We start from the raw sequence: 27537 nt of genomic DNA, 5'->3' as shown, positions 1-27537 counted from the left end.
CCTCAGCAGGACTCCCACTTTATGGTGTTAACCCTTCCCGGTCTTCAGCAAATGGGCTAGAGCCAGATAGTCGATAGGGCCAATGCCTAAGCCAATGCCTCATATTCCTGAAATCAATAAAGTTGTGGCCTAATTCACCCATTTAACCTTAATTCTGATGTCCTGTGTCTTTATTTCTCCCTGGTGGGGGGCGGGAACTCGCCACGCAATATGGTTTGATTTGCTGCTATAGCAGGACCAGTACCACATGATGCTTATTGCTGCTTTAGGCTGTCAAGATCTTTTGCAAACTGCTCCCAAAGTATAAAGGCAATGACATTTTTAAAAAACTCTACTCAAGTTGCAAATTTTGCAGATCACTTTTTTGACTCATGGCCGAAATACATAATGTTCTCTTTGCAGTTAGAGGCCAGAATAGAGGATCTCCAAAAAGAAGTTAAAGCTGCTAAAGATAAACTGCTATCCCAAGATGCTGCTGCGAAAAATGCCATACAACAACTGCACAAAGAGATGGCTTTTCGTACAGATCAGGTGACTTTTTTTAAAAGTTCTTGTTGTGCTTTCTGTGAAGGAATGTGAAGGATGATATAGGCACTGTATGAATTAAATATCTTCAAGTATTTAGTTGAAAGCTAAACATTTTGGCTGGTTCTAATAACTTTACAGTGGAACTTCGGGTTGCGGACGAAATCGATGATGGAGGCATGTCTGCAGCATTCGCATCCTGAAGTGCCACGTCTGTGCTGGTGCCAGTGCACTTTGGCACGTCTGTGCATGCGCAAAGCGTGATTTAGTGCTTCTGCGCATGCGCGAGCGGCGAAACCCGGAAGTAACCCGTTCTGGTACTTCCAGGTTTCCCGCGGTCCATAACCTGAAAACACCTAACCTGAAGTGTCTGTAACATGAGGTATGACTGTAGATGGATGTCAAGTCACTCATATAATCTCCGCTCTGGATTTTGCAGTTGCTGAAGATGTGTCCAGAACACATCCTCTGAGACAAGCTTTGGTTGTTGCAGCCATAGGTTATAATGTTATAAGGATAAAAGTTGGGGGTAGAGAGAACCTTGAAGGCAAGGTGAGATATATTCCCATCCCATGTGTGCATAGTACATAAGACACCTTCTGTTAAAACTAATATGGTGACACAGTATTCAGCATTCCATTACTATTGGTGTTCTATTACAGTGGACACTCTGGTTGTGAACGTAATCGTTACGGGAAGCATGTTCACAACCCGCAGTGCCGCGTCTGCGCATGCGCGGGTCGTGATTCGGTGCTTTGGCGCAAAGTGTGATTTAGCACTTCTGCGCATGCGCCAAAACCCAGAAGTAACCCGTTCCAGTACTTCTGGGTTTGGCGCAGTGCGCAACCCGAAGGGTCTGTAACCCGAGGTATGACTGTACTGTTATCCAGACAGACAGAGTGACTATCTTTTCACAGTTACCAATACAGTCATACCTCTTGTTACGTTTGCTTCAGGTTGCGCGATTTCAGGTTGTGTCCCACAGCGACCCGGAAGTACCGGAAAGGGGTACTTCCGGGTTTCGCCGCTCGTGCAGACGCACAAAATGACATCACACGCATGTGCAGAAGTGGCATATCGCAACCCGCGGACACGGGTTGCATCCTGCTCATGTTGCGAACGGGGCTCCAGAACGGATCCCGTTCGCACTCAGAGGTACCACTGTATGGCATAGTGTTGAGGCTGAAAGAGTGACAACTCTTACGCTGTTAGGGCGCAGTCTGAATCCATTGTACTCATTTTACACGGATAGAAATGGTGGGGTGGGGGGAGTGGCAGAATAAGAAAGTGGATGGTCCTACCCATTGGTCTTCTACAGATTACTCCTGGAAAATCTTCCCCACAACAAAAAGAGAGCTTCTCATCCCTGCTCTAAAGGTTATTAAAATGGCATAACCCCATTGCTCTGAAATGGTCAAGAAAAGGCAAGACACAAATGTGATAAGGGTTACAAAATACTATTTACTTATTTATCTGTATATTCTTGTACCCTGTTATTTTCCCCTTTTTTCCTCCATTCCATTTATTTAATTTGTTTTTAAACTCAAGCTGCTTTGACCAGCAATACATTTATTTTATCTGTTCTGGCTTTGAAAGGTTCAGATTAAAAGACATTAAAAGTCCTAAGCTGAGTCATATTTTCATTTTCTTCTTCCACCTCCTTTCCAACATTTCATTGGAAGCTAGGCATTCTTCAGTCATGAATTTAGATCACATTGCTTCAGTTGCAGTGATTTTGTATTCTTATTATCTTGACGAATGGGGAGGGGAGGCATATATTCCCTCTCATTACCTAAAGTAAACTTGTCGTGTTTGATATTCTAAGGCAAACAAGAAATGTGAAGAAGCCCGCCAAGAAAAAGAAGCCATGGTAATGAAATACGTTCGAGGAGAGAAGGAGTCCCTAGACCTCCGAAAGGAAAAAGAAATACTTGAAAGAAAATTGAGAGATGCAAATAAAGAAATTGAAAAGCAAACTAACAAAATAAAGCAGCTTTCCCAGGAGAAAGGACGTTTGCACCAGCTCTTTGAAACCAAGGTATATCCACTTCATGTTGAGTTTCTTTTGTATTCCTGCGGCTTACCTTGAATTCCAGAAATGGGCTTAAAATGCTGAAATGACTTGGCATCTCTTTCAAGTGAACGGGAAATAGAATATATTGAGTCAGATGAAGTTGAGAGTTCTAGTAGAAAGGGGGCTGATTTGAATACAGTGGCAAAAAGCTACACTACTATAGACCTTAATCCCAAATCGGGGTGCTGTATGGTGCATGATCAAATAAATGCGGCATCTTTGTTTCTTCTTTTTTTGGGGGGGGGGGGAGAGATGAAGGTCTCTTTGCCTAGAAAACTTTTAACTACCTGGAATGAAGATGCTCAATGTATATTTATATGTTGCATATGTTGCATTAAGGTTGCACTTTTGGGTTTCTAGCATATATTCCCCCCCCCAAATAATTATTATCTTATGTGTTTTTTACTTGCATATACTGACTATTGAGCTTTCCTGAAAGTGAATTCTAAGACAGAAGTGAACTGCTGACCCACACAGCTAATCTGGTCCACCAGTCCTTCTTTACTGGCCTTTCACAGCCCTTGGCTCAGTTGACTGCTGCTTGCAATTGACAGCAGCTGGTTTAACCCTCTCTCTGTCTAGCCCAGTGCTGCGATGGGGATGGAAAATCTCATGCACTGCACTTCTCTGCTGATCTGCCTCCATTACTCGATAATTTTTCCAGGAAAAATAGTCCCATTAGAGTTCAGGACTGGACAATTGGGCCCTGGAAGGTTTTTTTGGGGGGGGGGGATTTTGCACTGCTTTGTCGCTTCAGAGAATGATTTCAATACTATGAAGATTTTGCTGCCCCCACATGGTGATATTGATATTTTCTTTGACACTGGATTTCCTGGAAACTGTGTAATCATGTCTAAGGCATTTTTGTACATCAAAATGCTTCTGTCTTATTATAAAGCAGTTGAAGAATGCAAAACCTACATTTGGCAGAATGTTTTTCCCCCAGTACAGATATTGTGTTGCTTTTTCTTTCTCTGTTCTTCTGCATTACATGTATTTACAAAGGAGCAAACAAATGACCTCTAAAGCTAGATGATATTAAGGAAGAGAAGGAAGAAGGAGGAGGGGAAAGACAAGGAAGGTAGGAGGAGGAAAAGATAAAGTGAGAAGTTGGGGCAGGGCAAACACAGGATTTGAAGAGCTCTCAATAATTCAGATGTCATACCTTATTATATATATTTGTTGCCATAATATATGACACGAAGCATTGCATTATCAATAGCCACATTAGATTGCAAAACAGAAGTTCAAAGACTTTTCCAGAGATGAGACCTTTTCAGTGTGACTGTCATAGTTCAGTGACAGGCAAGCAGAATTCCCTGAAGACAAGAAGACTACAAATACATTTTGTTCCACTCCAGTGAAATCATTGTGTGCATGCTTAATTCCCCACTGCTTGCAGAAAGGTCGCTTGTATTTCTGCCGCTCTGGGCCTATCCATTTAAAAGGCTTCATTTCAAACCTAATAATCTAAAATTATTCTTTTCAAGGAAGCTGAAGCCACCAGAATGTCAAGAGAAATAGAGAAATTAAAAGAAGAAATGAACTCTCATGTGATCAAAGTAAAATGGGCCCAAAACAAATTGAAGGCTGAAATGGATTTACACAAGGTAGGTGTGCTAATGTTATAGAGGGACATTTTCACTGCAGCTCCTATGTCTCTTTGTAAAGCATGTGGTGCAAGGTTTGATTAGTTGTTGCTGTGAATGTAGGACAAGTTGATTAACACAATGGGAGCGTAACTGGAATGAGAGTGGGGTTTTTTAAATGGTGCTATTCAGTGTCTGTGTGTAATTGGAGCAATGAAAGTTGGAAAATGGGTAAAAGGTTGAGAACTGGCATGAAATGAAAACCTATAAACTTAACAGTGGTAGTTCTGCTGTAATTCTGCGCAGGAGACCTTCTCTTCTGGATCAGACGAGTTACCGGTGAAAGATTTTGGGTTGCACTAAACACTTCACTAGTGACACGTGTGACATTGTGGGCTTGTTGATCAAAAGGTCGGCGGTTCGAATCCCCACGATGGGGTGAGCTCCCGTTGTTCAGTCCCAGCTCCTGCCAACCTAGCAGTTCAAAAGCACGTCGAAGTGCAAGTAGATAAATAGGTATCGCTCTGGCGGGAAGGTAAACAGTATTTCCGTGCATTTTCCGTGCTTTTGCCGGAAGTGGCTTAGTCATTCTGGCCACATGACCTGTAAAAACTGTCTGCGGACAAACGTCGGCTCCCTTGGCCACTAAAGGAAAATGAGTGCCGCAACCCCACAGTCGTTCGCAACTAGACTTAACTGTCAGGTGTCCTTTACATTTACCTTTTTAAACACTTCACCTGGTGGGGATGGACAAGTAGGCATTTCTTAGTATTGTGAGGCTAAAAAACGTTTCAAATTCAGTGACCCAATAGTCAAGAATTTAACACATCAAACAGTTTCACACAGACTACTCTTGGATAATAATGGGATCTTCAGCCAGTGTCTGCCAGTTAATAAATATAATGTTCAACAACCATATCTTAGGTATGGGGTGGTGGTGTTGTGATGTTCAGATATGCCCTTGGTTGCTTAAGGAAAGCAGTGAAGGCTGCCACCCCACCCTGTCCACGTTTGTTCAGACACTGGTCCTTCTGACGTCACTGAAGTTTACTCTCAAAATAGGTATAAATGAGATTACAATCTAAGCATTGATGTTCCTTCGTTTCCAAAGAATTTAGCTATATTTATTTTTCTATTGGATTTTTAATTTCGTCCTCTGCTGCTGGCATTAAGCAGGAATTTTGTCATTTCCATGCAGTCCTGAACTTACTGTCATTGTTCTACATACAGTGGTACCTCGGGTTAAGTACTTAATTCGTTCCAGAGGTCTGTTCTTAACCTCAAACTGTTCTTAACCTGTAGCACCACTTTAGCTAATGGGGCCTCCTGCTGCCGCCGTGCCGCCAGAGCACGATTTCTGTTCTCATCCTGAAGTAAAGTTCTTAACCTGAGGTACTATTTCTGGGTTAGCGGAGTCTATAACCTGAAGCGTATGTAACCCGAGGTACCACTGTACTCATTTAATCGTAGCTAACCATTGTTTATTGGTTTTCCAGGACACCAAAGATCGGCTTAAAGAGGCAACAGCAAAAGTCACTCAAGCAAAAGAAGAAGCTGAGCAAATACGAAAGAACTGCCAAGAAATCATAAAAACATATCAAGTGGGTATAATGTTGCATGAAGCAAAATTAAGAAGTTGAACTTGCATATAGGTTTTATTTTCTTGCATGTATCACACTCGCCTCTAGCCCTATAGCTGAAATGATACAATTCTTTCCCAAAACCTATCTGATCTAATGTCTTTTCTAAATTAATTAATTGTCCTGGCACAGGCCAATCCAGATAGGTTGCTTGCTATTTCATCTTACTCTAGCCATGTGTTCTGACCTTCTGCACTATCACATCCAATAGAAAGATCTTTCTGTTCTGCTGAGTGCATAATATTATAGTTATTTTTTATCCACCATACAACCCAGAGGTACTGACCTAAGGTGTAGTGAACACCTGTGTGTGGTAAGGCTAGGGACCAAGGATACTAACTAAATTATGCCCAAGACTCCTTAAGCAGCATGCCATAGCCACCACCCAGCTTTTCTCAGGGCTGAGTTTCCTCTTCTCAGGTGAGAAATCTTCAGTCCCAGTCTAATGGAGGGCACTGGTTCTAATCTTTCTATATGACAGAACATATGCAACATCTAGAAATAGTATAACCTTTTTGCTTTCAGATCCAGAGAGTGCAGGTTTCAATATCCACACACTTAGATTTCAAAAACACAAGTTCTGATCCGGTGATCTCATAACTCTCCTGCCTGCAATAAGCATGTCCTTGCTTATTCTTGGGAGACTGAGGGGTGACATCAGACAAAGAAAGTGAGCCTGTTGAGTGGCAATAACATCTGATGTCATTCCTCTGCCTCCTTATTTATCCTTGGGGATATTGATTGCAGGAGAGAGCCATTCTGCATCTTGACCACGCATATGCTTTCCCTGTGTAATATCTGAATGGGGGAGCATATGCACGTCCCTCGTGGCAAATTGCACATAGTCCACACACATCTGGTATCTTATGTTTGTTGTTTCAGAGTGATTGTCTTTCCCTTTGCATGTTACCCACAGTGCTAAAAGCAGTGATCTGTTTCCAAGCTTGACTTAGAAGAAAATAAGCTCATAGTGTTTGGACTGTAAGTCTGGGATAGATGATTGTAACATAACTTGTACAATAAATAAGGTCTTTTCAGTTTATGAATTGGCATGTGAAGATTTAATAGTGCTCATTCCCTCGCCTTAGGAGTCTGAAGAAATTAAATCAAATGAGTTGGATGTAAAACTCCGACTTACAAAAGGAGAGCTGGAAAAACACTTGCAGGAGAAGTCTGACCATCTAGAGGTAAAATATATTACTCGCTTCAGTGGTTGCATTTTAATGAGGGTTAAGGCTCATACTGGGGGGGGGGGGGGGAGAGTAAAGTGGTGGGTCCAAATCATAATTGCTATGTAGATTGAAGTGGACAGGACTGGATCCCATTTTCCTCCATGTTGTATGCAGAATTGTCATTTTTCTCTTTCGAAGGTACATCATGCCAAAATAAAAGAACTTGAAGATGTGAAGCGAACTTTTAAAGAGGGTATGGATGAGCTACGAACTCTAAGGACAAAGGTGAGAGAGAAGAATTCCTTGTAGCCAAAAGAATGAAAGCAAAGGGAAGGAAAACTAACTGTATTATTTACCTGGATAGTTTGACCAGATAGATCAGTGCAAATCTGACTTCCAGGGACCTGATGGTTCTGTGTGATATATAATGGCATTGTACTAGCAGTAAGTCCAAGAACTAAAATGATGTGGTACAACCACTTCATCTCTTGTTTCCTGCATTGCTTGTTACAGTGGTTGAAAAGAGGTATTTCAAGTGCCCTTCTAAAGTAAAAAGTATTGAACTTGGCAACAAGTTCAGAGGATTTGGGCCAAACACAGTCTCTCAAAAAAATTATTGCAGCAGGCATTTCTCTGGTGCCACCATTCTTTTCCTGACCTTGACGTTTTCCTTCTGGAGTTGACATGGCAGCTGTGAGAAGATTTAATTCCCCAAGCAAATGAAAGAGTTCCTGAATGGATAAGAGAGCTGCTTCAGGGCCATGCTCAGCTCTTTCGACTTTGAATTCAAGTACTGTCACTGAAATGGCTCCAGTGCTACCACAAAATTTATTTTTCGTGCAACAGGCAGATAGGGCCAGGAGGGAGAAGGGAAGTGGAGATAGGTATCATATTTGGAGTCTCATTTGATTAATTCCATAAGGATACAGTGGTGCCTCGCAAGACGAAAAGAAGCAAGCCCATTAGCAGATTGGCGCTGTTAGCGCTATTGACAGTTTAAGGGCTATTAACGGCTATTAAAGGCTTAAGGGATTAGCGGTTTTGCTGCTAAAAGGCTATTAGCAGCTTAGCTCTTCAGAAAAAGGGGTTTGGGAGCGGAAAAAAACCTCAAAAATTTTCGTCAATTTTCGTCTTGCGAAGCAAGCCCATAGGGAAATTCGTCTTGCGAAGCGCCTCTGAAGACGGAAACCCCTTTCGTCTTGCGGGTTTTCCGTCTTGCGAGGCATTCGTCTTGCGGGGCACCACTGTATATGATGTGCATTATTTGCTGATTTATGTCGAGATAAAATGTAAAAACTTTAGTTTTCAGTTGTTGTTCTGAAAAATGTAATAAATGGCATCATCTGTCAGTAGAGCCTTCAAACTCCCCTAAAATCAGGTAGGAAACCTGTCTGTTGCTAATTTCCATTAGAGAGCCATCAATTCACAAGATGTTAAAATGTAATACATTTGCATTTCACTATATCTCCTAAGCATTTAGGATGCAGTGCTGTATCTGTGGTTTCCCCCCTCTCTCTGCAAAGTTTAGGAGGGGAAAAACCTTACTGCTTTATATTAAAAGCTGGTTACGATTCTGCTGAGTTCAGGCAGATGGTGGTTCTTTTTTCTTTCCTTGCCATACTTTCCACACACTTTGTTAAAACGGCCTATCCGATTACGGTAACTGTAACTAACAATGCCTGGAGATCAGGTGGCTTTTTCTCTTAACTTTAAAACCCCAAACCCTGAAAATGACAAGTAATTATACTTTTGTCAGAGCACTTTCCCAAACAGATCGTGTCCCTTCTTGTAAACAGATAGGTAGGGAAAGAATTCTTTAAATGAAGAAGTCGATGACAAAAGCAAGATTAGGATGGCGGAGAAATAGGTTAAGTTTCAGGTACCTTGTGTCTGTGCAAGTTAAATGAAATGAAATCTTAATGTTTATACAACACAGTTTTTATATATATATATATATATACCTATATATATATATTTAAAAAACAGAGGGACGTACACAATAAATACAGAATACTACAGCATCATCAATAAAGTTTGGCTGGTAAAAAGAAATCACATTGGAAAGACCTCTGCACCTAAAAGAAGGCACCAGGTATGATTCCAGCTAGTGGCAAGGCGTACCACCAGACAAGGCCTGCCATGTTGATGGCTTGATCCCTTGTCAAGGGGCATAGGGCACTACTGAAGTGTCCCATCAGAACAACTCAGTGAGTGATGTGGCACATAAGGAATCAGGTGGTCCGTAAGCCTGGTAACAAATTGGCAACTGGTACAGCTCTCTCAGCAAAGCAGTAAAATGTTGCCAGTAATCTGCTCCTTTGAGTACTGTAGTCTGGTCTTTGCATTCTCAGATACAAAGGGGAAGCACTGTGTGAAGTGTTTGTGATTCAAAAAGCTAATAAAATCTACCAGAAAGAATGAAATGCGCCATTTACTTTAACAAGTTCTGTTGTTTTTAGGTCAAGTGTCTAGAGGATGAACGACTGAGAACAGAAGATGAATTATCAAAATACAGAGAAATTATTAATCGCCAGAAGGCTGAGATTCAGAATCTGCTGGACAAAGTGAAAACCATAGATCAGCTCCAGGAGCACCACCAGAGGTAAGATAGTTACATTTTGGTTTTATAGATATATATATTTAAAATATATATATTTAATATATATATATATATTATACTTAGAGAGTACTCTTCTTCTAACAAATAATTGATGCTGCCACCCAACTTGGGTACAATTCAAGCAAAGTTTTGTGTGGTATAAACCTTACTGAATGATTTAACCTTGGACATGGCATATAATATTTTGTTGCTGTTTGACATTTCTAGAGTTAGCACCAACTTCAGTCCAACTTAATATTTAATACCCTGGAAATGACGATGTCAGGGGAAGAAAGTTTTTAAAAAGTAGTAATTTGATTTGATTATTCAAAACTACATGTTTATGTATAATGTTGTGTTAAAAGCATAGGATTTTAAGCTATTTTAAGAAAACTATTGGACCCTTATTAAAAAAAATAAAAGTGTCCATTTCTCTGCATTTTTCTTCAGTAATTAATCTGCATCCCTTCATCCTCTTCATCTCCTTGAGAGGTGCCTTGCTTTCATACCATGCAGTCTTTTACTTTGACCTGGGTCCCAGTCACAATTTTTTGTCTCCCTTAAAAGAACAGTCAATTAAAATAACAGACTGTGTAATTGCTCCTTGTTTAACATCAGCAAGACTCCATTTAATTACAGTGGATTTACTTCTAGAATTCAGACTTGGAAATTACAGAACAAACTAACTTACGGGCGACCGGAACAAAAACATCTGTGCACAATCATGTTTCCATATGGTGTGGGTGAACTAGGGCCTTGAGTATATTTTCAGCTTTCTTGGTGTTAAATGTGTTGCATACTGAATATAGAAGAGCATCATATAAATAGAGAACCACCCACACAGCCCAGGGCACTTGTAAGCAATAATTATCTGAGATGTAGAAATGTTTCAACAACTCTCAACCTCCCTTAGGATTTGTAGAACTGAGCATTTGCATTTCTTCCAATTAACATGGCAACATTGGCTTTTTCTTGGAAATGTGCAATCACAGTGCCTGCAATTTGCAACTTATGAGTAACATCTTAATGATCAAAGTGAATCCCAAAATGAAACATTCCTTCATTTTGAAGTTAAAAGCTTTAACTATATGCCATCGTGACTGTGAGCTACAGAACTGGTTTCTAGCATTCATTTCACTTTGCAATAATGATTTGCTCAAGTAAACAGTCAATGTCCAAAAATATGTATCTTGTATAGCAGAGCAGGCCTAAGCAACACCAGGACCAAAGCAGCCATGAGCACAATAGCTTTAACTGCAAAGTGTATATGAATTGTGCGAACTATCAACTAGGAAACTGATAGTTGCCTGTCTAGTTTGAACTCCTCTTCTCACATCTCAAAATGATGTCCACTCTTGATTTCAGAGATGAACAAGAGATTAACTCCTTGAAGGAAGAACTGGGCAGTCTCAACTCTCTGCTTACTGACTTCCAGAAGGACATTGATGGCAGCCGGAAAAGAGAATCGGAGCTATTGGTCTTCACTGAAAAGCTGAGTACTAAGAACGCCCAACTGCAGTCGGAAACCAACTCCCTACAAATGCAAGTAGACAAGATCACCTACAGCGAGAGAGAGTCTCAGAATCAGCTGGAACTAGTGAAGCAAGCAAGAGAAGAACTGGTAAATCAGAATTTCAATTAATTGGTTAAGGCTTATGTAACTAATGTTTTTAATTAAACCCTAAGCCTTGGAATAAGCCCGGATGTATTCCTGCTGCTTCTGCTGTTGCTCAGTAAATGGCATAATTAAAATAGAGATGGTACAGTTGGGCCAAAGCACGATGAAATAATTCCTGCCTACCTGAAGGAAACCTTGAAAATGTCATCAGCCCCTGCCTTTGAGCCAGTCAGCCAATCTGCACAAAGGCAGGTGCATTTTACTATATTTATAGTGAATAGGAGAAACCCTGCTTCCGTGTGCCACTGCTGAAGCCAAATTTGGCAGATTTCTTCTTGGGGAGGGGGGTGCTATTTGAATAAACACGGGGCAGTCTGAATAGGAAAAAAACACAGCCAGACACATGCATAACGCTCATTATAAGTGGCCTGTTAACCGGCTTGACTTAGGTAGTGGCTGGGGATGATGGGTAAGAAGCATTGCACCACAAATGGTTTAACAACTGAAGGCTGTGCCTCCCGCTGTAAATAGTATGGATCTCACTTTAAGGAAGTGGTTGCTGGGAGTTCTGAAAGTCTTGTCTGCCTTGTGCAGTCCTCTGGTGCTTCCTTGAGCTGTGCATCTTGTTGGCCACCTAATGTAGATTGCAAGTTTTCTGGCAGGTTGGCTTCTATGCAACGTCCTAGCCCATTTGAAGCATTAAATAAATGCTTTGCAGTATGTGAAATGAATATATACAAGCTTACATTTCAGAAATTGGAAACTGAAATCACGTATAGCATAACATGGGCAGCAAAGCTCCAAATTCTCCATAACTGTGGGAGGAAATAGGGCCTGTGGAAGTATGAATGCTTGTACTTCATAACACATGGGGACAGCTAATCTGATCAATCCCGTTCCTCACAACAGATTCTTATATTCCATGACAACCATATTCTTCAAAGCCCCCAGGAACAATATAGTGGATTGGAATATAAACAGTTGGTATATTGGGTCTTTTCTCTCTCTCTTTGCAATGTGTTTTAAAACTGTATGAAATACTCAGTGGACAATGGGGAAAGCAAATGATAACACATCTTAATTTGTACTGCATAACTATATGTGTTTCATTTTATAAATTCAGGCAAGTAAATTGCAGAAAGAAGAGGAACTTCACAGAAACAATGTTCAAGCGTTGCAGGCTGAATTAGCATCTCAACAGAAAGCATTAGCAGACCTCAACACTAAAGCAGATGAACTAAAAGATGAGTTGGTTACTCAGAAGCGAAAGCATGCTGCAAATCTGAAAGACCTCACCAAGCAACTTCAGCAAGGTTAATATTTCTCAGGCTTTGGTTTGTATGGCTTTTCCCCACAAATATTAGCACTGCATCAAATAATTTATGGTTTGTTCCCTTAGCACGAAGAAAATTAGATCAGTTTGAAAACGGCAACTACGATAAAGATGTCAGCAGTATGGGGAGTCGTTCTAGCTCATCAGGTAGGTTGTTTGATTAGTCTCATCAATTATTTCTTTTAAAATACCCTACCAAAATCATGCCAATAAAACATATTGTAGTTCTCACAGTACATTTTCACCAGCATGATTTCCCCCAACCACGCCAGTTACTAACACTTATCCCCCACCAGATTATGATATACCTGAACCCACATCTGTTGAGATTTCTTATCCAACCAGTTCTATATTAATAGTAATTCACCGTAACTTATTTTCTTCAGTGAAAAAAAAGCACGTTGACTTATACAAGGAATGGATTACAATAACTAAATGACAGTAGTTGATGACAGTCATACTTTATTCCAGAAATAATTTATCTAGAACAGGTATTGTGTATTCACTTTATCAGGCAATTGGAAAAAGAAAACCCATTGGGCAACTTTAACTGCTCAAATGCCTGCTCTAATGTTCCAGCCATTAATTTGCTCTAAGAGCTCTGAATCTTGAATACAATTACAGTTGTGTGAGGCTACCATGAAATAATGGAATAGTTCTTGGAGAGTTTAACCTTAGCATTTATAGCTTGCTGGTTTTTTATATCTTCCTGACTATGTGTTCGATGGCAAATACAAATCAGTTACCTTTTTAGTATTGCTTCCTTGGAAGCTGGCAGTGCACAAATGAAAAATCAATTCATGTTTTACAACAGTGAGTCTGCTGCTTTAAAATTCATTGCTTCTCTATTACTTTGAACATGGAGTGGAATTATCTGTCTGTGCAGAGGCCTGCCATCATCTTGCAAGGTCTGTAAGTGGCGTCAAAGGCTCTGCACAAATCTAAATGTTCAAGTTTTGTTGTTTTTTCAACCTCCATCATATTTCCATTTTAGTAATCAAAAAGGGGAGGCACTCTTGAATTTGACCAGATTCTAAACTGGAACAACATTTTACATGGTAAAACCTTGGCACAATTCTGAATATGTTTGTTTAACAGTCAGGGTGGTAGTCACTTGTAATAAGACCTTCCTTTACAGCTTCTGCAATTGGGTAGCCTCCTTTAAGTGTCCTTGGCAGAACCCACCCCCCTGTGATTTTTAGTAGTTATTATAAATTTGGGTTGCTTTGCTGAGGTCTGCCTGAGTTCTATAGCTTGTCTGTACTAGTCTTGATTAGATTACTTTATCAGATTTCTATACCACCTCTCATCAAAAGATCTCAAGGCAATTCACAATCTCAAGGCAGTTTAGGTTTTAGTACTATTATGAAATGAGTATTTTAGATTTTCATACTGCATTTTATATTTTTATATGTTAGCAATTTTTGTGGATTATTATGTCAAAATGCAGATTAAAATCCTTTATAAAGATAACTTTTCTTTATTTGTTTGAGAGCCATGCATTGCAATTAAGATGTCATTGGTTTTGACAGGATCGCTTAATGCTCGAAGCAGTAATGAAGATCGCTCGCCAGAAAACAGTGGCTCTTCAGTAGCTGTGGATCATTTCCCTGAAGTGGACAAGACCATCTTGATTGAGAGAATAGTAAGGTTACAGAAAGCCCATGCTCGGAAAAATGAGAAGATGGAGTTCATGGAGGATCATATCAAACAGCTGGTTGAAGAAATCAGGAAAAAAACCAAGTATGTACAACACCTGCTCCATTTGGTAATCAGTTTGAAAAAATACAATGCAAGATGCTGTGTTTAAAGTTAACACTGGTACTCTGTATGGTAGCTGGATAACTTCATCGGGAATGGAAATGGTGCCAGACACCTCAATATAGCCCCAATGTAGTTCCATGTTTTTCAGGGTGAGGGTGGAGGGCACGCTTCTGCAATGAAAGTTTCCTCCATTTCTCATATATAGGCGCTAATTTGGTAAACGAAATATCTTAATAGTAAACAGAACTTACCATAGAATTAAACTAAAATAGCAATGTTAATTAAACTGTAGTGATTCAAAGCTAATTATGTGTGTTGACGTATGTAAAGTAGTCTGTGCTGTTTTTTTAAAAAAATCTGATTTGAACGTGAATTCTGAAAGTGCTTCCATAGCAATTTGCTGTTCTCTTTAATTACTACCTTTCATGCAAATTGAATCTTAGCAAATTACCGACTGGGAAGCATTAAGCCGAAAGTTTCCTTCACAATTCTTATGCTGGCAGATGTTAGACACTAAGCTCGTCACCTTTGCAAAAGAAAAAAGAAACACACGGCACAGTTAATTTGCACGAGCTGTTTCAGTTTGAAGCTGCTAAGTAGTTGTGTAGCACACATAGCTGCAGCAAAGTGTACTGTACACCTACTTTCAGAATACAGTACATGATTGCTGTAGCCACAAGCTGGAATCTATTTGCACTTGGTGACACTTGGTGTCATGAAGTCAAATTATTTTTGTGAGTTCCTCACTTTCTTTTTCACAATGAGAACAATACAGTGGTACCTCGGGTTGCATACGCTTCAGGTTACAGACTCCGCTAACCCAGAAATAGTGCTTCAGGTTAAGAACTTTGCTTCATGATGAGAACAGAAATCGTGCTCTGGCGCTGCAGTGGCAGCAGGAGGTCCCATTAGCTAAAGGGGTGCTTCAGGTTAAGAACAGTTTCAGGTTAAGAACGGACCTCCAGAACGAATTAAGTACTTAACCCAAGGTACCACTGTATAGCCAACTCTCATCAGTTGGAGACCCCTTCAGCTAAACTCCCTAAGAAATGTACATATGATGGCTCTTAGAGTTAACAATGAGGACAAAATTTGGGAACACTAGTTAGAGTTTGGCTCTGCAGGCCACTGCTTGACGTCTGACCAAGTTTGTTTCCTTTTAACGGTGATGGTGATTCTGAGGACTATATGACCAGTTGGAAACTGCTAGGACATGATGCCACCTCTAAAAGCAGTTTTGTCAATTTAAACATCTTGAGGTTTTTGCTGGTGCAAATTCCCGTTTGGGAATTATGAGCTGCTATTGTGTCTTGGGAAAAGGACCACAGCAAGTTTGGCTAGGAAAGTTGCCTTTATGTTTAAATATATAAAACAGCATACTTTGAAGTGTTTTTGCTCTACCTAGAAACTATTCTTAATAAGGTAGTGTTCCCAATGTAACATTTTTATAGAACAATAATAGCATTTCTCCCACTGAGTTCACTCTGCGACACTCTGCGTGTAGGGACAATGCTGAGTTAGATGGACTAATTTTCTGACAGGACAAATTAGCTTCCTGTGTTCTTTCATGTTGTCACTATCTTACACTGTTTTACTTTCTACAGAATAATCCAGAGCTACATTTTGAGGGAAGAAGCTGGCACATTGTCATCTGAGGCCTCTGATTTCAATAAAGTGCATTTAAGTAGGCGTGGTGGGATTATGGCCTCTCTCTACACATCTCACCCAGCAGACAGTGGGCTCACTTTGGAACTCTCTCTGGAGATAAACAGGAAGCTCCAAGCAGTCCTGGAGGACACTTTATTGAAGAATATTACCCTGAAGGTAATTTGAAATAGAAAATTAGAATACATCATGCTTTTCATCGCACCTTGGTTGTTGTTTTTTAAGTGATGGTATATGACTGCAAGCTATTATAGAAAAAAGCCTTTTAGACATGCTCTGAACAAAGTTAAAATATCTAGGCAGACTGTCATGTGTACCCTGAAGTGAAATAATTTTGAGTAAATCTATCCTTTCTTTCTTACTAATGTGTGCAGGTTTCAAATTGCAGTGGACTTGAATTCATTCAACCTTGAAGACAAGGCACTGTTTTTTTGTTTAATTGGGTATCATAGAGTCCACTAATTTCCCCCTCTATTTTCTTCAAAGGAAAATCTGCAAACACTAGGAACAGAAATAGAACGGCTAATTAAGCAGCAGCATGAACTGGAACAGAGACTGAAGCAAACATAGCTGAGAGCAAGACCAAGGAGGCAGAAAAGACAGGTGCTCCATACCCTGTTGGTATATAACCTGGATATCCGCCAGTGTCTTCTGTCAATCCCATGAAGCTTTAATAAAGCAAACTGGAGTATGTTTATGAGCGAGGTTTACAAGGCCCAAGGCCCAGCGCTTGCTTTGCCTGAAGTGATGGAAAACTCTTGGTGAACTTTTCTGAACGCTATGTGCATCCATATTGCTTTTCACTGAAACAAGATATCAACATGCACCATTTTATGCACTTATATTTAGAGAGAGAGAAAAAATAATAATTCTGCTTTGTGCAACTACAGTACCCTGTTAATGAAGAAGCTTGGTGGAAGGAAAGACTCTTGGGTTTTGCAGTTCTTGGGGGTGGGTAGTGATGGAGAGGGTTGTCCATTGGACATATTAAACTTATTGCCCTCCAGAGGATATATGTCTGGGGGAAACCAAACACTCACACACATGCACTTCCTCTCTTGGATTTATTTAAATTGGTTGATTTTATTTATAACATGCATTGGAAAAGACTTTCATAGTAGACTGTTCTCTAAGGGCATGGTACTGCATATTTTATCAATTGGAGACGAGAGAATTTTTTTAAAATCCCTGCTGACTTCTTGGATGTGAATTGGATTATTATTATTTTTTAATTAAAGAGAATAATTGAAAGAGAAACTTCTGCAGCTAATTGATGTGAGCTGTTGAAACCAGGATTTCACCTACAGAGATTGCTAATAAAATACAGAGCTATTTATTATTTGAACCCTTGCAAGGCTTTGTAAATTTAAATGGAAATAGCAGTTGCATGTGTGTGCTGTGGCATAAACATATACTCTTGCTACTTTATCGCCTGTCTCATATCTGCCCATGTGCTGGCACGGCCATACTTCTACGTGGGCGGAAGAAGGAAAAGAGGTATTTACTAGGGAACTTAAGTTGTCTATACACTACAAAACTATGGTAGTCTGCTACAAGAAATGACTACATACAAGCTTTCTTAAGAATGGTGAGTGACAGCTTGTGACCCTCCATGTCTTGTTGGACTCTTAACTTCCATACGTTCTAGTCAGCGTGGTCGGGGGCAATGGGATCTGCCCTGCAATCTGGAGGGCCACAAGCCTGGCACAGAATGAACAGAAAAAGCTACCCACTATTGGCTGCTGAAATGATAGGCACCACCAGGAGACAATAATGAACAGCTGCATCTCTGCCAAAAATATGTATGTGAGCTATGCGATTCCTAAAATACAAATTGCAAAGCATTGGAAATAACTGAGCACTTGAGTAGTCTTGCTGGTGGATAGCATGTACTTAGTAAAAGCTCAAGAGCAACAAGTAAAATTAAGTTATCGAGGCAGTTTTGGGAAGAGAAGAAGCTGGTGGGAACTTCAGGCTTTTCTCTTTCTCTTGCTTTGACGAGCGCTAGCATGCATTTCCAGGGAGCAGAGCAATAAAAGGGAGGCTCTGGTTTCTTATGCTTTAAACCTTGAAGTGATAATATGCGGTTTTTCATGTTCCTTTTTGAGAAGAGGGCAGTGCATGTTCAGGCTTGAGCTTGTCCTGATAGGAGGAAGATGAAGCAGATGCTTGCCTTCCCCTTTCAGGAAGTCATTGGCGTACGGTAAATGCATTATTCCAACTAGGTCATTGCTTTGTTTTGCCTTATTAGAATATAGTAGCTTTCCAAAGCTATACTGCATCAAATATCTTGACGCCCATGTGACTAAGGGTAATGAAAAGAAATTGACATATGCCATTCAAATTTAATTAACTTTCTTCCTTCAGTCCCCCGCCCTTCCCCACCCAAGGGTGGAGGCTTGAGAGGAAGGCAGCCTCTATTTCAAGTTGCAATGTTTCTTTTCATTTGTTCGTTTGAAATACAAAACTCAACTTGAACTTCTTACATAGGCTCCATCCCTCTTCTCACGTGTGTGGATTGAGTCTCACTTTGAGAGAACTGCTCTTTAAAAACAAAAAGGAACCCTAAACAAATATATTTGTACAAATATGTATATACTGCTAGAGTTTGTATTTTTTAAAAAGCCATGCATTTCATACTTGTGTACAGTAGCAACATCACATTAGCAAAACATGTTTGCCTTCCAAATGGAAACTTTATGGTGCTGGGGAGAAAGAACTGTCCTCAGTCTTGTACATACAAAATTAGACACTTTCCCCTGTTTAGTGTTACTTCATTGTGTATAAATTAGAGCTGGAGTAACTGAAACTGTACAAGTCTGCAGTTTTTCCTTCAAGGGGGTCATTGTTAATCACCAATTACTTGTTTTTAAGGATCAGGAATTAAGGAGTGTTTGCACACAAAACCAACCAACCAACCAACCCAGAATTTCTTGGGGTTTTTAATGGCAGAAGTGTATTTATTTTCAGAATAGTGCATCACTGCGCACCACAAATTTAGCCTATCTACTATATATGCTTGAAAAGTTGTATATTTGCAATTGCACTGAGTCTTGTTTAAAATACATCCAGCCTAGGGTGAACCTCCTTTTCTCCTTTCATGAGGAACACAGATGTTTTGGAAGGGAAGAACTTCCTTTTCACCTCTGTGAATTGGTCCAGGACAGAGTTTGACTTAGACTATTAAGATGAAAAAAGAGCTCAGAGAAGGGTGATGTGGTGGAAGCCATTATTTTGATAAGCCTTTTAATAGGCCTGATTGCTTACTCTTTTTCTGAATGGAGGATATCAATAAACTTGAGTGTGTGTGATATGCCTGGACAGCAACTCTCAGCTTGTGGTAAACCAATTGTGTGATGGTAGATGGCACAAGCAGAACTGGATATTTGGTGCTGTATCTAGTGTGAGCTATATTCAGAGTAGACCCATTGAAATTAATGGATGACTTAGCACCATTAATTGCAGTGGGACTACACTGAGTAAAACATAGATGGCTACAACACTTAAGAGGTTTGCCACAAAGCCATCTGTTTTCATTGGCATACAAAATGAAAAACGGCTTTTTGTATTGAGCGAGTGCTCTGTGCAGAATATGCCAACAAACAGGATAGTAACTGCTGCATGAACAACTTCTGTACTTTGTACAACCGGGAGACTGCACACCCCAAATTGTTAGAGTATGTCTCAAGGTATTTTCTCAAGGAAGTGTTCAGACAGACTATCAATTTGAATCAGCCCTTTGCATTTTAAGATCACTTTGAAGGTGGAATTATTGGAGAGCAATTTAATTTGATTGTATCTTTGCCATTCTTTCATAGATGCAATTTGCAAATGCTGTGAGGGCAACTTGACAAGATGAGGGGAGATCTGTAATTGAGAAAAGTAGCCAGGGAAGATTCAGATGAGAAATAGCAGTGCTGTGGGAGCAAAGGGTTAGCATGAGAAGGAAATAATAAATAATAAATGTTATACTGCCCTTCATTCAAATATCTCAGGGCAGTTCACAACATAAAAACACAAAAGACATAACCAAAAAAACAAAAACAAAAACCCCTCCCACAAGCACATTCTTTAAAAAATAAGATTTTATCTTCCTGGGTTGCAGTCCCCACCCCTAGAACAGTTAACCACCTCTTCCTCCTGATCCAAATCTTTGTCACAGACAGCTGAATTTGCCATTTTATATGGGCAAGCCAATCATTATTACCATGACCAGAGCATCTTCATGGCCAGCACTGTACTTTGTGTTTGCACTGAATTGTGGAGTATGCACGAATCTATCAATATTGAGTTTACTTTACCACTACCATAGTTTTCCGCCTACCTACTTTTCTGTGTAGTAGAAGTAGCTTAGACCACCCAGAGGAAGCAGGCATACTTAATGCTATTCTTTTACCGTCAGAGGTATTTAGGTCAGCATATTAGGCCACCTTCTTTTTGAATATTCAGAATGCTTAATTAGAGACCTCTTCAGGGCTACCTGCAGCAAACCATCCAAATGATAAAAATGGTGATTCAGCCATTTATAGAAGGGGTTAGTAATAAAAAAAACCCCAGAGTTTTGTAGCGCCTTAAAGGCTAACAAATTTGTTATGGCATAGAAGCTTTCATGGGCCTGAGTCTTCATATGCATGAAATATTATCAAGCAGTATCTGGAGAAAACTTGCTCTAGGAATGGCACATGTTTTGCAGCATTGTATGTCCCCAGTACGCAACATGACATCTTAATTGGTCTTTAATTCCTGATAATTTAAACTAATTAAATAAGGGAGTTTTCGTCAGACAATGGTAATACAAGGATTAGTGCATGCTATGAACAGGGAAAATATATATAGGAAATTGCTTCAATATGAAAATAAATTAGAAAAAATAAAGTGATGTTACCACTATCCAATGCATTTCTGATGTTCCAAATAAACTGCACATTACTTTTCTTCCTTTTCAAATCCCGTTCAAGAAAGAAAGTATATTTAAGAGTAACCCAGTCCTTTGGCTGCAGGCCTTTGCACTTTTCTGGGATTAACCTCCCCTTGAACCCCATGGAGCTTTATAGACAGACACCCCCCCCCCTTCTGCACCATACCTTTAAAGCATCATCATCATGCCACTTTGAACCATCATGATTTACCCCCTTAAGAAACACTAGGTTTTTTAAGGGTGCTCAAAAGTTGTAAAGAAATCCCTGTTCTCACAGAGCTCATTCTCAGAGTAGTTTAACAATCAGTCCCTCCTTCCAGGGAGCTCCGGCAGTTGTAACCCTGGGAGAAAAATAGGAGACTCATAACAACTCTCAGCACCCTTAACAAACTTCAGGTCACAGAATTATTTGGGGGAAGCCATGACTGTTAAGTGGCATGATACATGAAGAGTGTAGATGGGCCATAACCAGGACTGAGCTGCTAAGTCTGTTGTCCAATCTTTCTAGCCTCATAGGAGTCTCTTAAAAAGCAGAGTCTGAAATGACCATGGCACAATTCACAGAAAGTGTTAGAGATAAAAGAACGAGCTCTTCATTTTGAGACAAAGATATTGGCAGCATTCTTGAAAGGACAAAGCTGTTCCTTCCACCAGAATTTAAGATTCCATCTTCTGTTAACAGAATGACTTGGGTTTCGTATCTTATTCTTCTCTTTCTAGGCTTTTAAATTCAAGTGCTACGTGGTTTTCAGACACAGGTCAGCTTGGCAGCCAGTCCCGATATCTGTTCTAAATGAGGTGGTTACTCACAGATTTGGGTTCAAAATCTTGGTACGCTCCAGCAAGTTTTTAATTCCATTTCCTGAAGAGCAACAACCTTTACCCAGTGTCAAAATCACAGCGTTGGTTGTTAACAAGTTGACATCTATCTGTGAGGCAACCTACGTTATTCTTTGTTTAGAAAAATGACAGTAATTCCTCTTGGCGGCTGTCTGCATGTACATGAAAGTGGTAAATCACAGATATTTCTGTAACAGAAAATATGCATACATAGAGGCAGGGTTACTGTCATCTGAGGACATCTGTCATGCAAGAGGGAATGCTGACAGACCTAGAACACTGACTTGTATATGCATGTAGACAGCGTTCATGGAATTTTAAAAGAGTGCGCAAATTAGATGGTGTACCCAAGTATGTACATCACTTGACTGCATTGAAGAGTGTCGTATTTCAGGTGATGTTGGGTGATGGTTCGAACTTGGAATTAACATTTGTGGCAGCTCAGTCATACATGCAAGCAATCACTTGATGTTCCTACTGAGGTTAGTAGCTCCCCTCCAGTTACTATTGACTGCCATCCTTAGCAAAAAAATAAAATAAAAAATACTCTGCTCTTATTGATGATTAATTTGTTTGCAACTCATTTCCTTCAAGTTAATCATTTGCAAATAGTACTAAGGCTTAGTAATGAGGACCAAAACCACCTGTTTTCTAAGACAGCAGACGTGTTCTACTTTAAAAGTGCATCTTGTTCCTGAAGAATAGAGGGGTGGGAGTGTTCTTTCTGTTCATAATATAACTTTAGAGTAAACAAGCCCCTATGAATGTTACTTTATTCATAATCCTTTTAAAGCAAGGTAGTTTAATATTTTGAAACAACAGTAGGTGGTGCTAGAAAACACTTCATATCCTCTAGCGAAAACAAATTGAAGGGAAAACGATGCCATATCTGTGTGGATCTCTCAGTTCATTACAGGTGTTGAACATATTTTTCCAGAAATGATTATATTATTTATCTACTTTGAGTGCTGATAATTTCATTATGTCCAATCTTCCATTTGTATGTATGTGTATTATGACAAAAATATAGAAAACAATGGCTTGACTAAATCATATTCTGTAGATATTTCTGTATAAATGATGCCCCCCCCCAATACATGGATATACATTATGTATATATTGGACTTTGAAATAATAAATGCCACAAACAAATGTGCCGGTGCTTCTGTTTAGTACTTCTGACAGCAACATGTCTGGGAAAATACTTAATTTTGACCCTCTGTACATAACCTACAATTTATGGATTTTTAAAAAGACATTTTAACAATTGGTTCTTGTTAACTTATACACCTTCATCCTGCAAAAAATTAATGTACGTATATATACCCTCATTAGAGACGCAGGTGGCGCTGTGGGTAAAACCTCAGTGCCTATGGCTTGCCGATCGCATGGTCGGCGGTTCGAATCCCTGCAGCGGGGTGAGCTCCCATCGTTCGGTCCCAGCTCCTGCCCACCTAGCAGTTCAAAAGCACCCCTAAGTGCAAGTAGATAAATAGGTACCGCTTTATAAAGCGGGAAGGTAAATGGCGTTTCCGTGTGCTGCACTGGTGCCAGCTCACCAGAGCAGCTTCGTCACGCTGGCCACGTGACCCAGAAGTGTCTCCAGACAGCGCTGGCCCCCGGCCTCTTAAGTGAGATGGGTGCACAACCCTAGAGTCGGACACGACTGGCCCGTATGGGCAGGGGTACCTTTACCTTTATATACCCTCATTGCAATGCATACCCACTTCTTAGTGACTAAATTAATGGATCTGATGAGGCTGGAGATATACACATTTCCTTTAGGTGTACGCCTGGTGGATGATGATGATGATGATGATTTGTAAGCTGTCCTTCACCATAAGGCCTAATGTGGCATACAACCATTAAAACAGTTTACAAAGCTGTTTCAATTACGGAAAGGTGGCTCCTATAAATATGCATTTCAGGTCAGTGTTAGAAACAGATATGAAAGCTAGGAGCTAAATGACACCTTAAACCTAGGTTATGGGTACAACAACGAAATGTCTAGGCATGCTTTTTAAATAAGAAGAATACAAAGCTGAAAATGAAGTAGTATTAAAATATTTCTGAAGTATTATATACATTTTTCACATGGTCTAGTCCTTCCCCTGCCCACCCCCCTAATATTCTTAAGAGGGTCTCTTCTACAGTCTTCAGAGAGTAGCTGGAAGCGGGGAGGCAGAAAAAGGTCCTCCTTTCCTTCTACTCTGCTGTTTTAATCTGAAATCTTAGGCACAGGATTGTGCCCAGAGCTCAGAACTCTTTGCGCTAATGAGATTCTCTGTTGCAAAATGCGCCTAGAACAATGGGAGTTTCAAACACTGTTTCAGGTGTCAAAAGCCCAGGGTAACGTATTCAGCATTTACTGGAAGTTACCGCATTTTTCGCTCTATAAGACGCACCAGACCACAAGACGAACCTAGTTTTTGGAGGAGGAAAACAAGAAAAAAAATATGCTGAATCTCAGAAGCCAGAACAGCAAGAGGGATCACTGCACAGTGAAAGCAGCAATCCCTCTTGCTGTTCTGGCTTCTGTGATAGTTGTGCAGCCTGCATTCACTCCATAAGACGCACACACATTTCCCCTTACTTTTCAGGAGGGAAAAAGTGAGTCTTATAGAGCAAAAAATATGGTATATAAATGAAGATGGAAGACACACCTTTAAGGGGAGGGAGGGAGGGGCAGAACAGTGAATGATATTGGGAACAGTAGCGCAGTTCCACTTTTCACTGGACAGTGTGAAACCTAAAAAACTTGCCTTAAAAAAGGGGGTTCTATGATCCTAGCTGAAAGTTATAATTTACACTTCCCAGCATACATTTTTAATAGTGTCCTGTTTATTGCCTCATTCTTCCCAAACACAAATTGGCCTGTATGTGAAAACATGTCCTGGATTGTCTGAGTAATCACAACCTATTTCTCTGAAGAATGGCTGGAGTACACCAGGTGTGCCTAAACCAAATTCTTAAGCCGGACACAAGGAGTTTCAACAGGATGAATCATACGCTTGTATTGCCAGAGACACACAGACAGACAGAAAGCGCACAAACAAATACAGTGCCGAACTTGGCTAGCTGAAGCAGACTGGGCAGCCCTGCTGGGGCCGGAATATCAGATTTCTGGGGATTTGTCATAATGGTATCTTCAAGTCCCTTAGTGCATGTGCTGTGTGAAAGAAATGATAAATCGTGTCCTCCCTAAAAGAGGGCACATGTTGGGGTGAGATCTGGAGACTGACCTCCTGTGTTGTGGGTAGGCTGGATCAGTTAGCCACAACACCCGATTAGTAGGTCCCTCAATGTTGGGTTCAATCTGGCCAATGGGGCGCAGTCTGAATGGATCGAGGGACCTATTTATATCCATGCGCATGACCCAGAGCTTCTCCTTTTGGCTCGTCCATTCGGAACACCTGCCTACCTCTGCTTAATTTTAGGGCTTTGTGCGATTGACCTAGCTATGCCATCGTCTGTCGTTGGGACAGGGGCACGGCAGGAATTTCCCCACTTGACTGATTGGCTGTTGCCATTTGGGTTTTGCCTGCTGCGTAGCAAATCGTCACAACTTGTAAGGTTGAAGATAGGCACTGGTTCAGGTGATAGGGATGGGAGAGTGGTCTCAGCATCCCTGTGTGAAGGGTATTCCGTTTAAGGAATCCAGGGACTCAACTGGTTCGGTCAACCCCCGGAGGGGGTTGTGCCCGTGCCCTAGTCCAGGCGGGCATCTGGGTGGTGAACATGGCCTGTTCTCTGCTTTTCATCTACCCAGGTGTTCACCCTTGGCAGACCTATGCTGGTGCCCTGGGTCAGCGTTGTCTGCAAGGGTGCAGGGAGCTAGTCGAACCAAAGCCTATGCAACCACTCACCTACTGTAATCAATAAAGTTGTGGCCTAAATTCTGCCAAAAACCAAACTAAAATTTGAGTCAAGTGTGAATTTATTTAGGGGGGAGGGCTCTGGGTCTGAACACACAACTATTTTGCCTTCTGCCTCCTGTCTAGAGTTCACAGTTGCAAGCTCTCAACTTATAGAACCAGCTTGATCTCGGAGGCAGGTGAGAATGGGACACTCCATTTATATTTCTTTTTAAAATGTTGTATGCAATGCCCTAAAGCAGAAAAACAGGTAATATTAAATTAACCTTGTCAATGTTGAATTAACCTAAGGCAACTGCCAATTGTAGAAAGCTTGGAGCTCAGCTTAAGTCTTAATTCGCTATACAGGCAACAACGGAGATGCTGTTTTCAGAGGGGGCGGGGATGTGCTGGCAGTAAACGATCTCTTGGTTTTTTTATCCTTATAGTTTCTTCTGTAAATTGCATTAACATTTTATTTGCATTTTTAAAAACCTTTCCTTCTTCCAAAGCTCAATACGAAGAATGTGGTCCCTCCTCCATCTTCCTAACAGACTTATCAAGTATCTTAGATTAGCCTATAATCTCTTCAGTGCTGCTAACACAGAGGTTTGACTTCACCCCAGAGGGACAATCCAGTGTTTCTAGAAACAGATGGATGCCAAGCACATTGCATAACCTTGGTGGCTACAAGTACGTGTTCAAACATTGGTCCCTAAACCTAGGGCACCCCTCTAAGCACTGCACCACAGTGAGGGATAAGGGAGAAATTAATTCAGTTCACATGCTAATCCCAAAACTACTGAATTTGTAGTTCCAGAACTGAAATGCAGATATCACCTTGAAATCCTCACATCTCTGAATTTTGTGTTGCAGTTCTGCAACCCAAGAAAACGTACAGTGGTACTCGGGTTACATACGCTTCAGGTTACAGACTCCGCTAACCCAGAAATAGTACCTTGGGTTAAGAACTTTGCTTCAGGATGAGAACAGAAATTGTGCAGCGCAGCGGCAGCAGGAGGCCTCATTAGCTAAAGTGGTGCTTCAGGTTAAGGACAATTTCAGGTTAAGAACAGACCTCCAGAATGAATTAAGTTCTTAACCTAAGGTACCACTGTATTTAGAAATGTATGTTTTAGAGAAATGTATAATAGTGAAATAATGTCCATGATCACATTTAAGCACAGTTGCTTGTAAAAATGTGTATATCAGGAGGCATGTGCACAAAACTTCATACCAACTTTAAAAAAACCAAAAAACTGATGCAGAAATGGGGCAAAGTAAACTTAAGACTGGAAAAAAGAGAAATTGAAACTGGCAGATCTGTGCATCCCAACAGCACATCACCTCTCTCTTGCCTTTCTCTCAACTACTTAAGTTATTCAAAAATATTTTATTTGCTTAATCTGCTAGGTATTGGAAGGGTGGGCTCTAAATAGCATCTCATTTTAGCGCTACTTTGATTAAAAGCCTCTGCTATGACTGAGCATTGCATTGACCATAGTTTTGAAGAGTGCTTGTTATGGGGAATAACTGAAATACAAATAATGGACAAAAATAAAATCAAAAACAACCGGGGAGCAATTTCTAAACAGAGTTCATATTCCATTCATAAATAAGATGCCAGGCGCTGTATAAGAATAGAAAAATGACAAGTTGCTTACTGAAGGCACACAATCTGAAAACATGACACAAAAGAAAAGACCATTTGGAGAAAGGGGAAGTTGCACAAGCTACTGATCACAGGAATAGGAAGAAACAGAAGTCAGTCCATCAAGAGTGTAAAGCAAGCGAGAAACAATTAGCTTTTAATAATTTCTTAGCCTACATGTACGAGTTTTCCACTGCTCACACCAAAAGGGCTTGAGCCTACTTAAAGCTTTTTATTTTCACAACTGCAAATCCTCAGTGTTTGCAAAACTCCTCTTTGGCCAGGAGACGGCACC

General features: G+C 40.4%; 1 protein-coding gene across 4 annotated transcripts in view; it reads left to right on the top strand.

The window, feature by feature from the left end:
• CCDC186 (coiled-coil domain containing 186) overlaps positions 1 to 22889 on the top strand; it is a 42688-nt gene extending 19799 nt beyond the window's left edge. For all 4 annotated transcript variants that reach the window (XM_083441086.1, XM_083441088.1, XM_083441087.1 and 1 more), the window contains 13 exons: positions 403 to 531; positions 2351 to 2563; positions 4090 to 4209; positions 5685 to 5789; positions 6917 to 7015; positions 7199 to 7285; positions 9460 to 9602; positions 10965 to 11220; positions 12341 to 12530; positions 12617 to 12697; positions 14083 to 14293; positions 15919 to 16138; positions 16466 to 22889. In XM_083441086.1, the coding sequence (XP_083297212.1) occupies positions 403 to 531; positions 2351 to 2563; positions 4090 to 4209; positions 5685 to 5789; positions 6917 to 7015; positions 7199 to 7285; positions 9460 to 9602; positions 10965 to 11220; positions 12341 to 12530; positions 12617 to 12697; positions 14083 to 14293; positions 15919 to 16138; positions 16466 to 16549 (1938 nt within the window). In that variant the 3' untranslated portion in view covers positions 16550 to 22889. The remainder of the gene's footprint in view (positions 1 to 402; positions 532 to 2350; positions 2564 to 4089; positions 4210 to 5684; positions 5790 to 6916; positions 7016 to 7198; positions 7286 to 9459; positions 9603 to 10964; positions 11221 to 12340; positions 12531 to 12616; positions 12698 to 14082; positions 14294 to 15918; positions 16139 to 16465) is intronic.
• The last annotated feature ends 4648 nt before the right edge of the window (positions 22890 to 27537 follow it).

This window comes from Podarcis tiliguerta (assembly GCF_965153285.1).
Source record: "Podarcis tiliguerta genome assembly, chromosome: 5".
In the NCBI taxonomy this organism is placed as follows: domain Eukaryota; kingdom Metazoa; phylum Chordata; class Lepidosauria; order Squamata; family Lacertidae; genus Podarcis; species Podarcis tiliguerta.
This window is presented reverse-complemented; position numbering and strand designations above follow the sequence as displayed.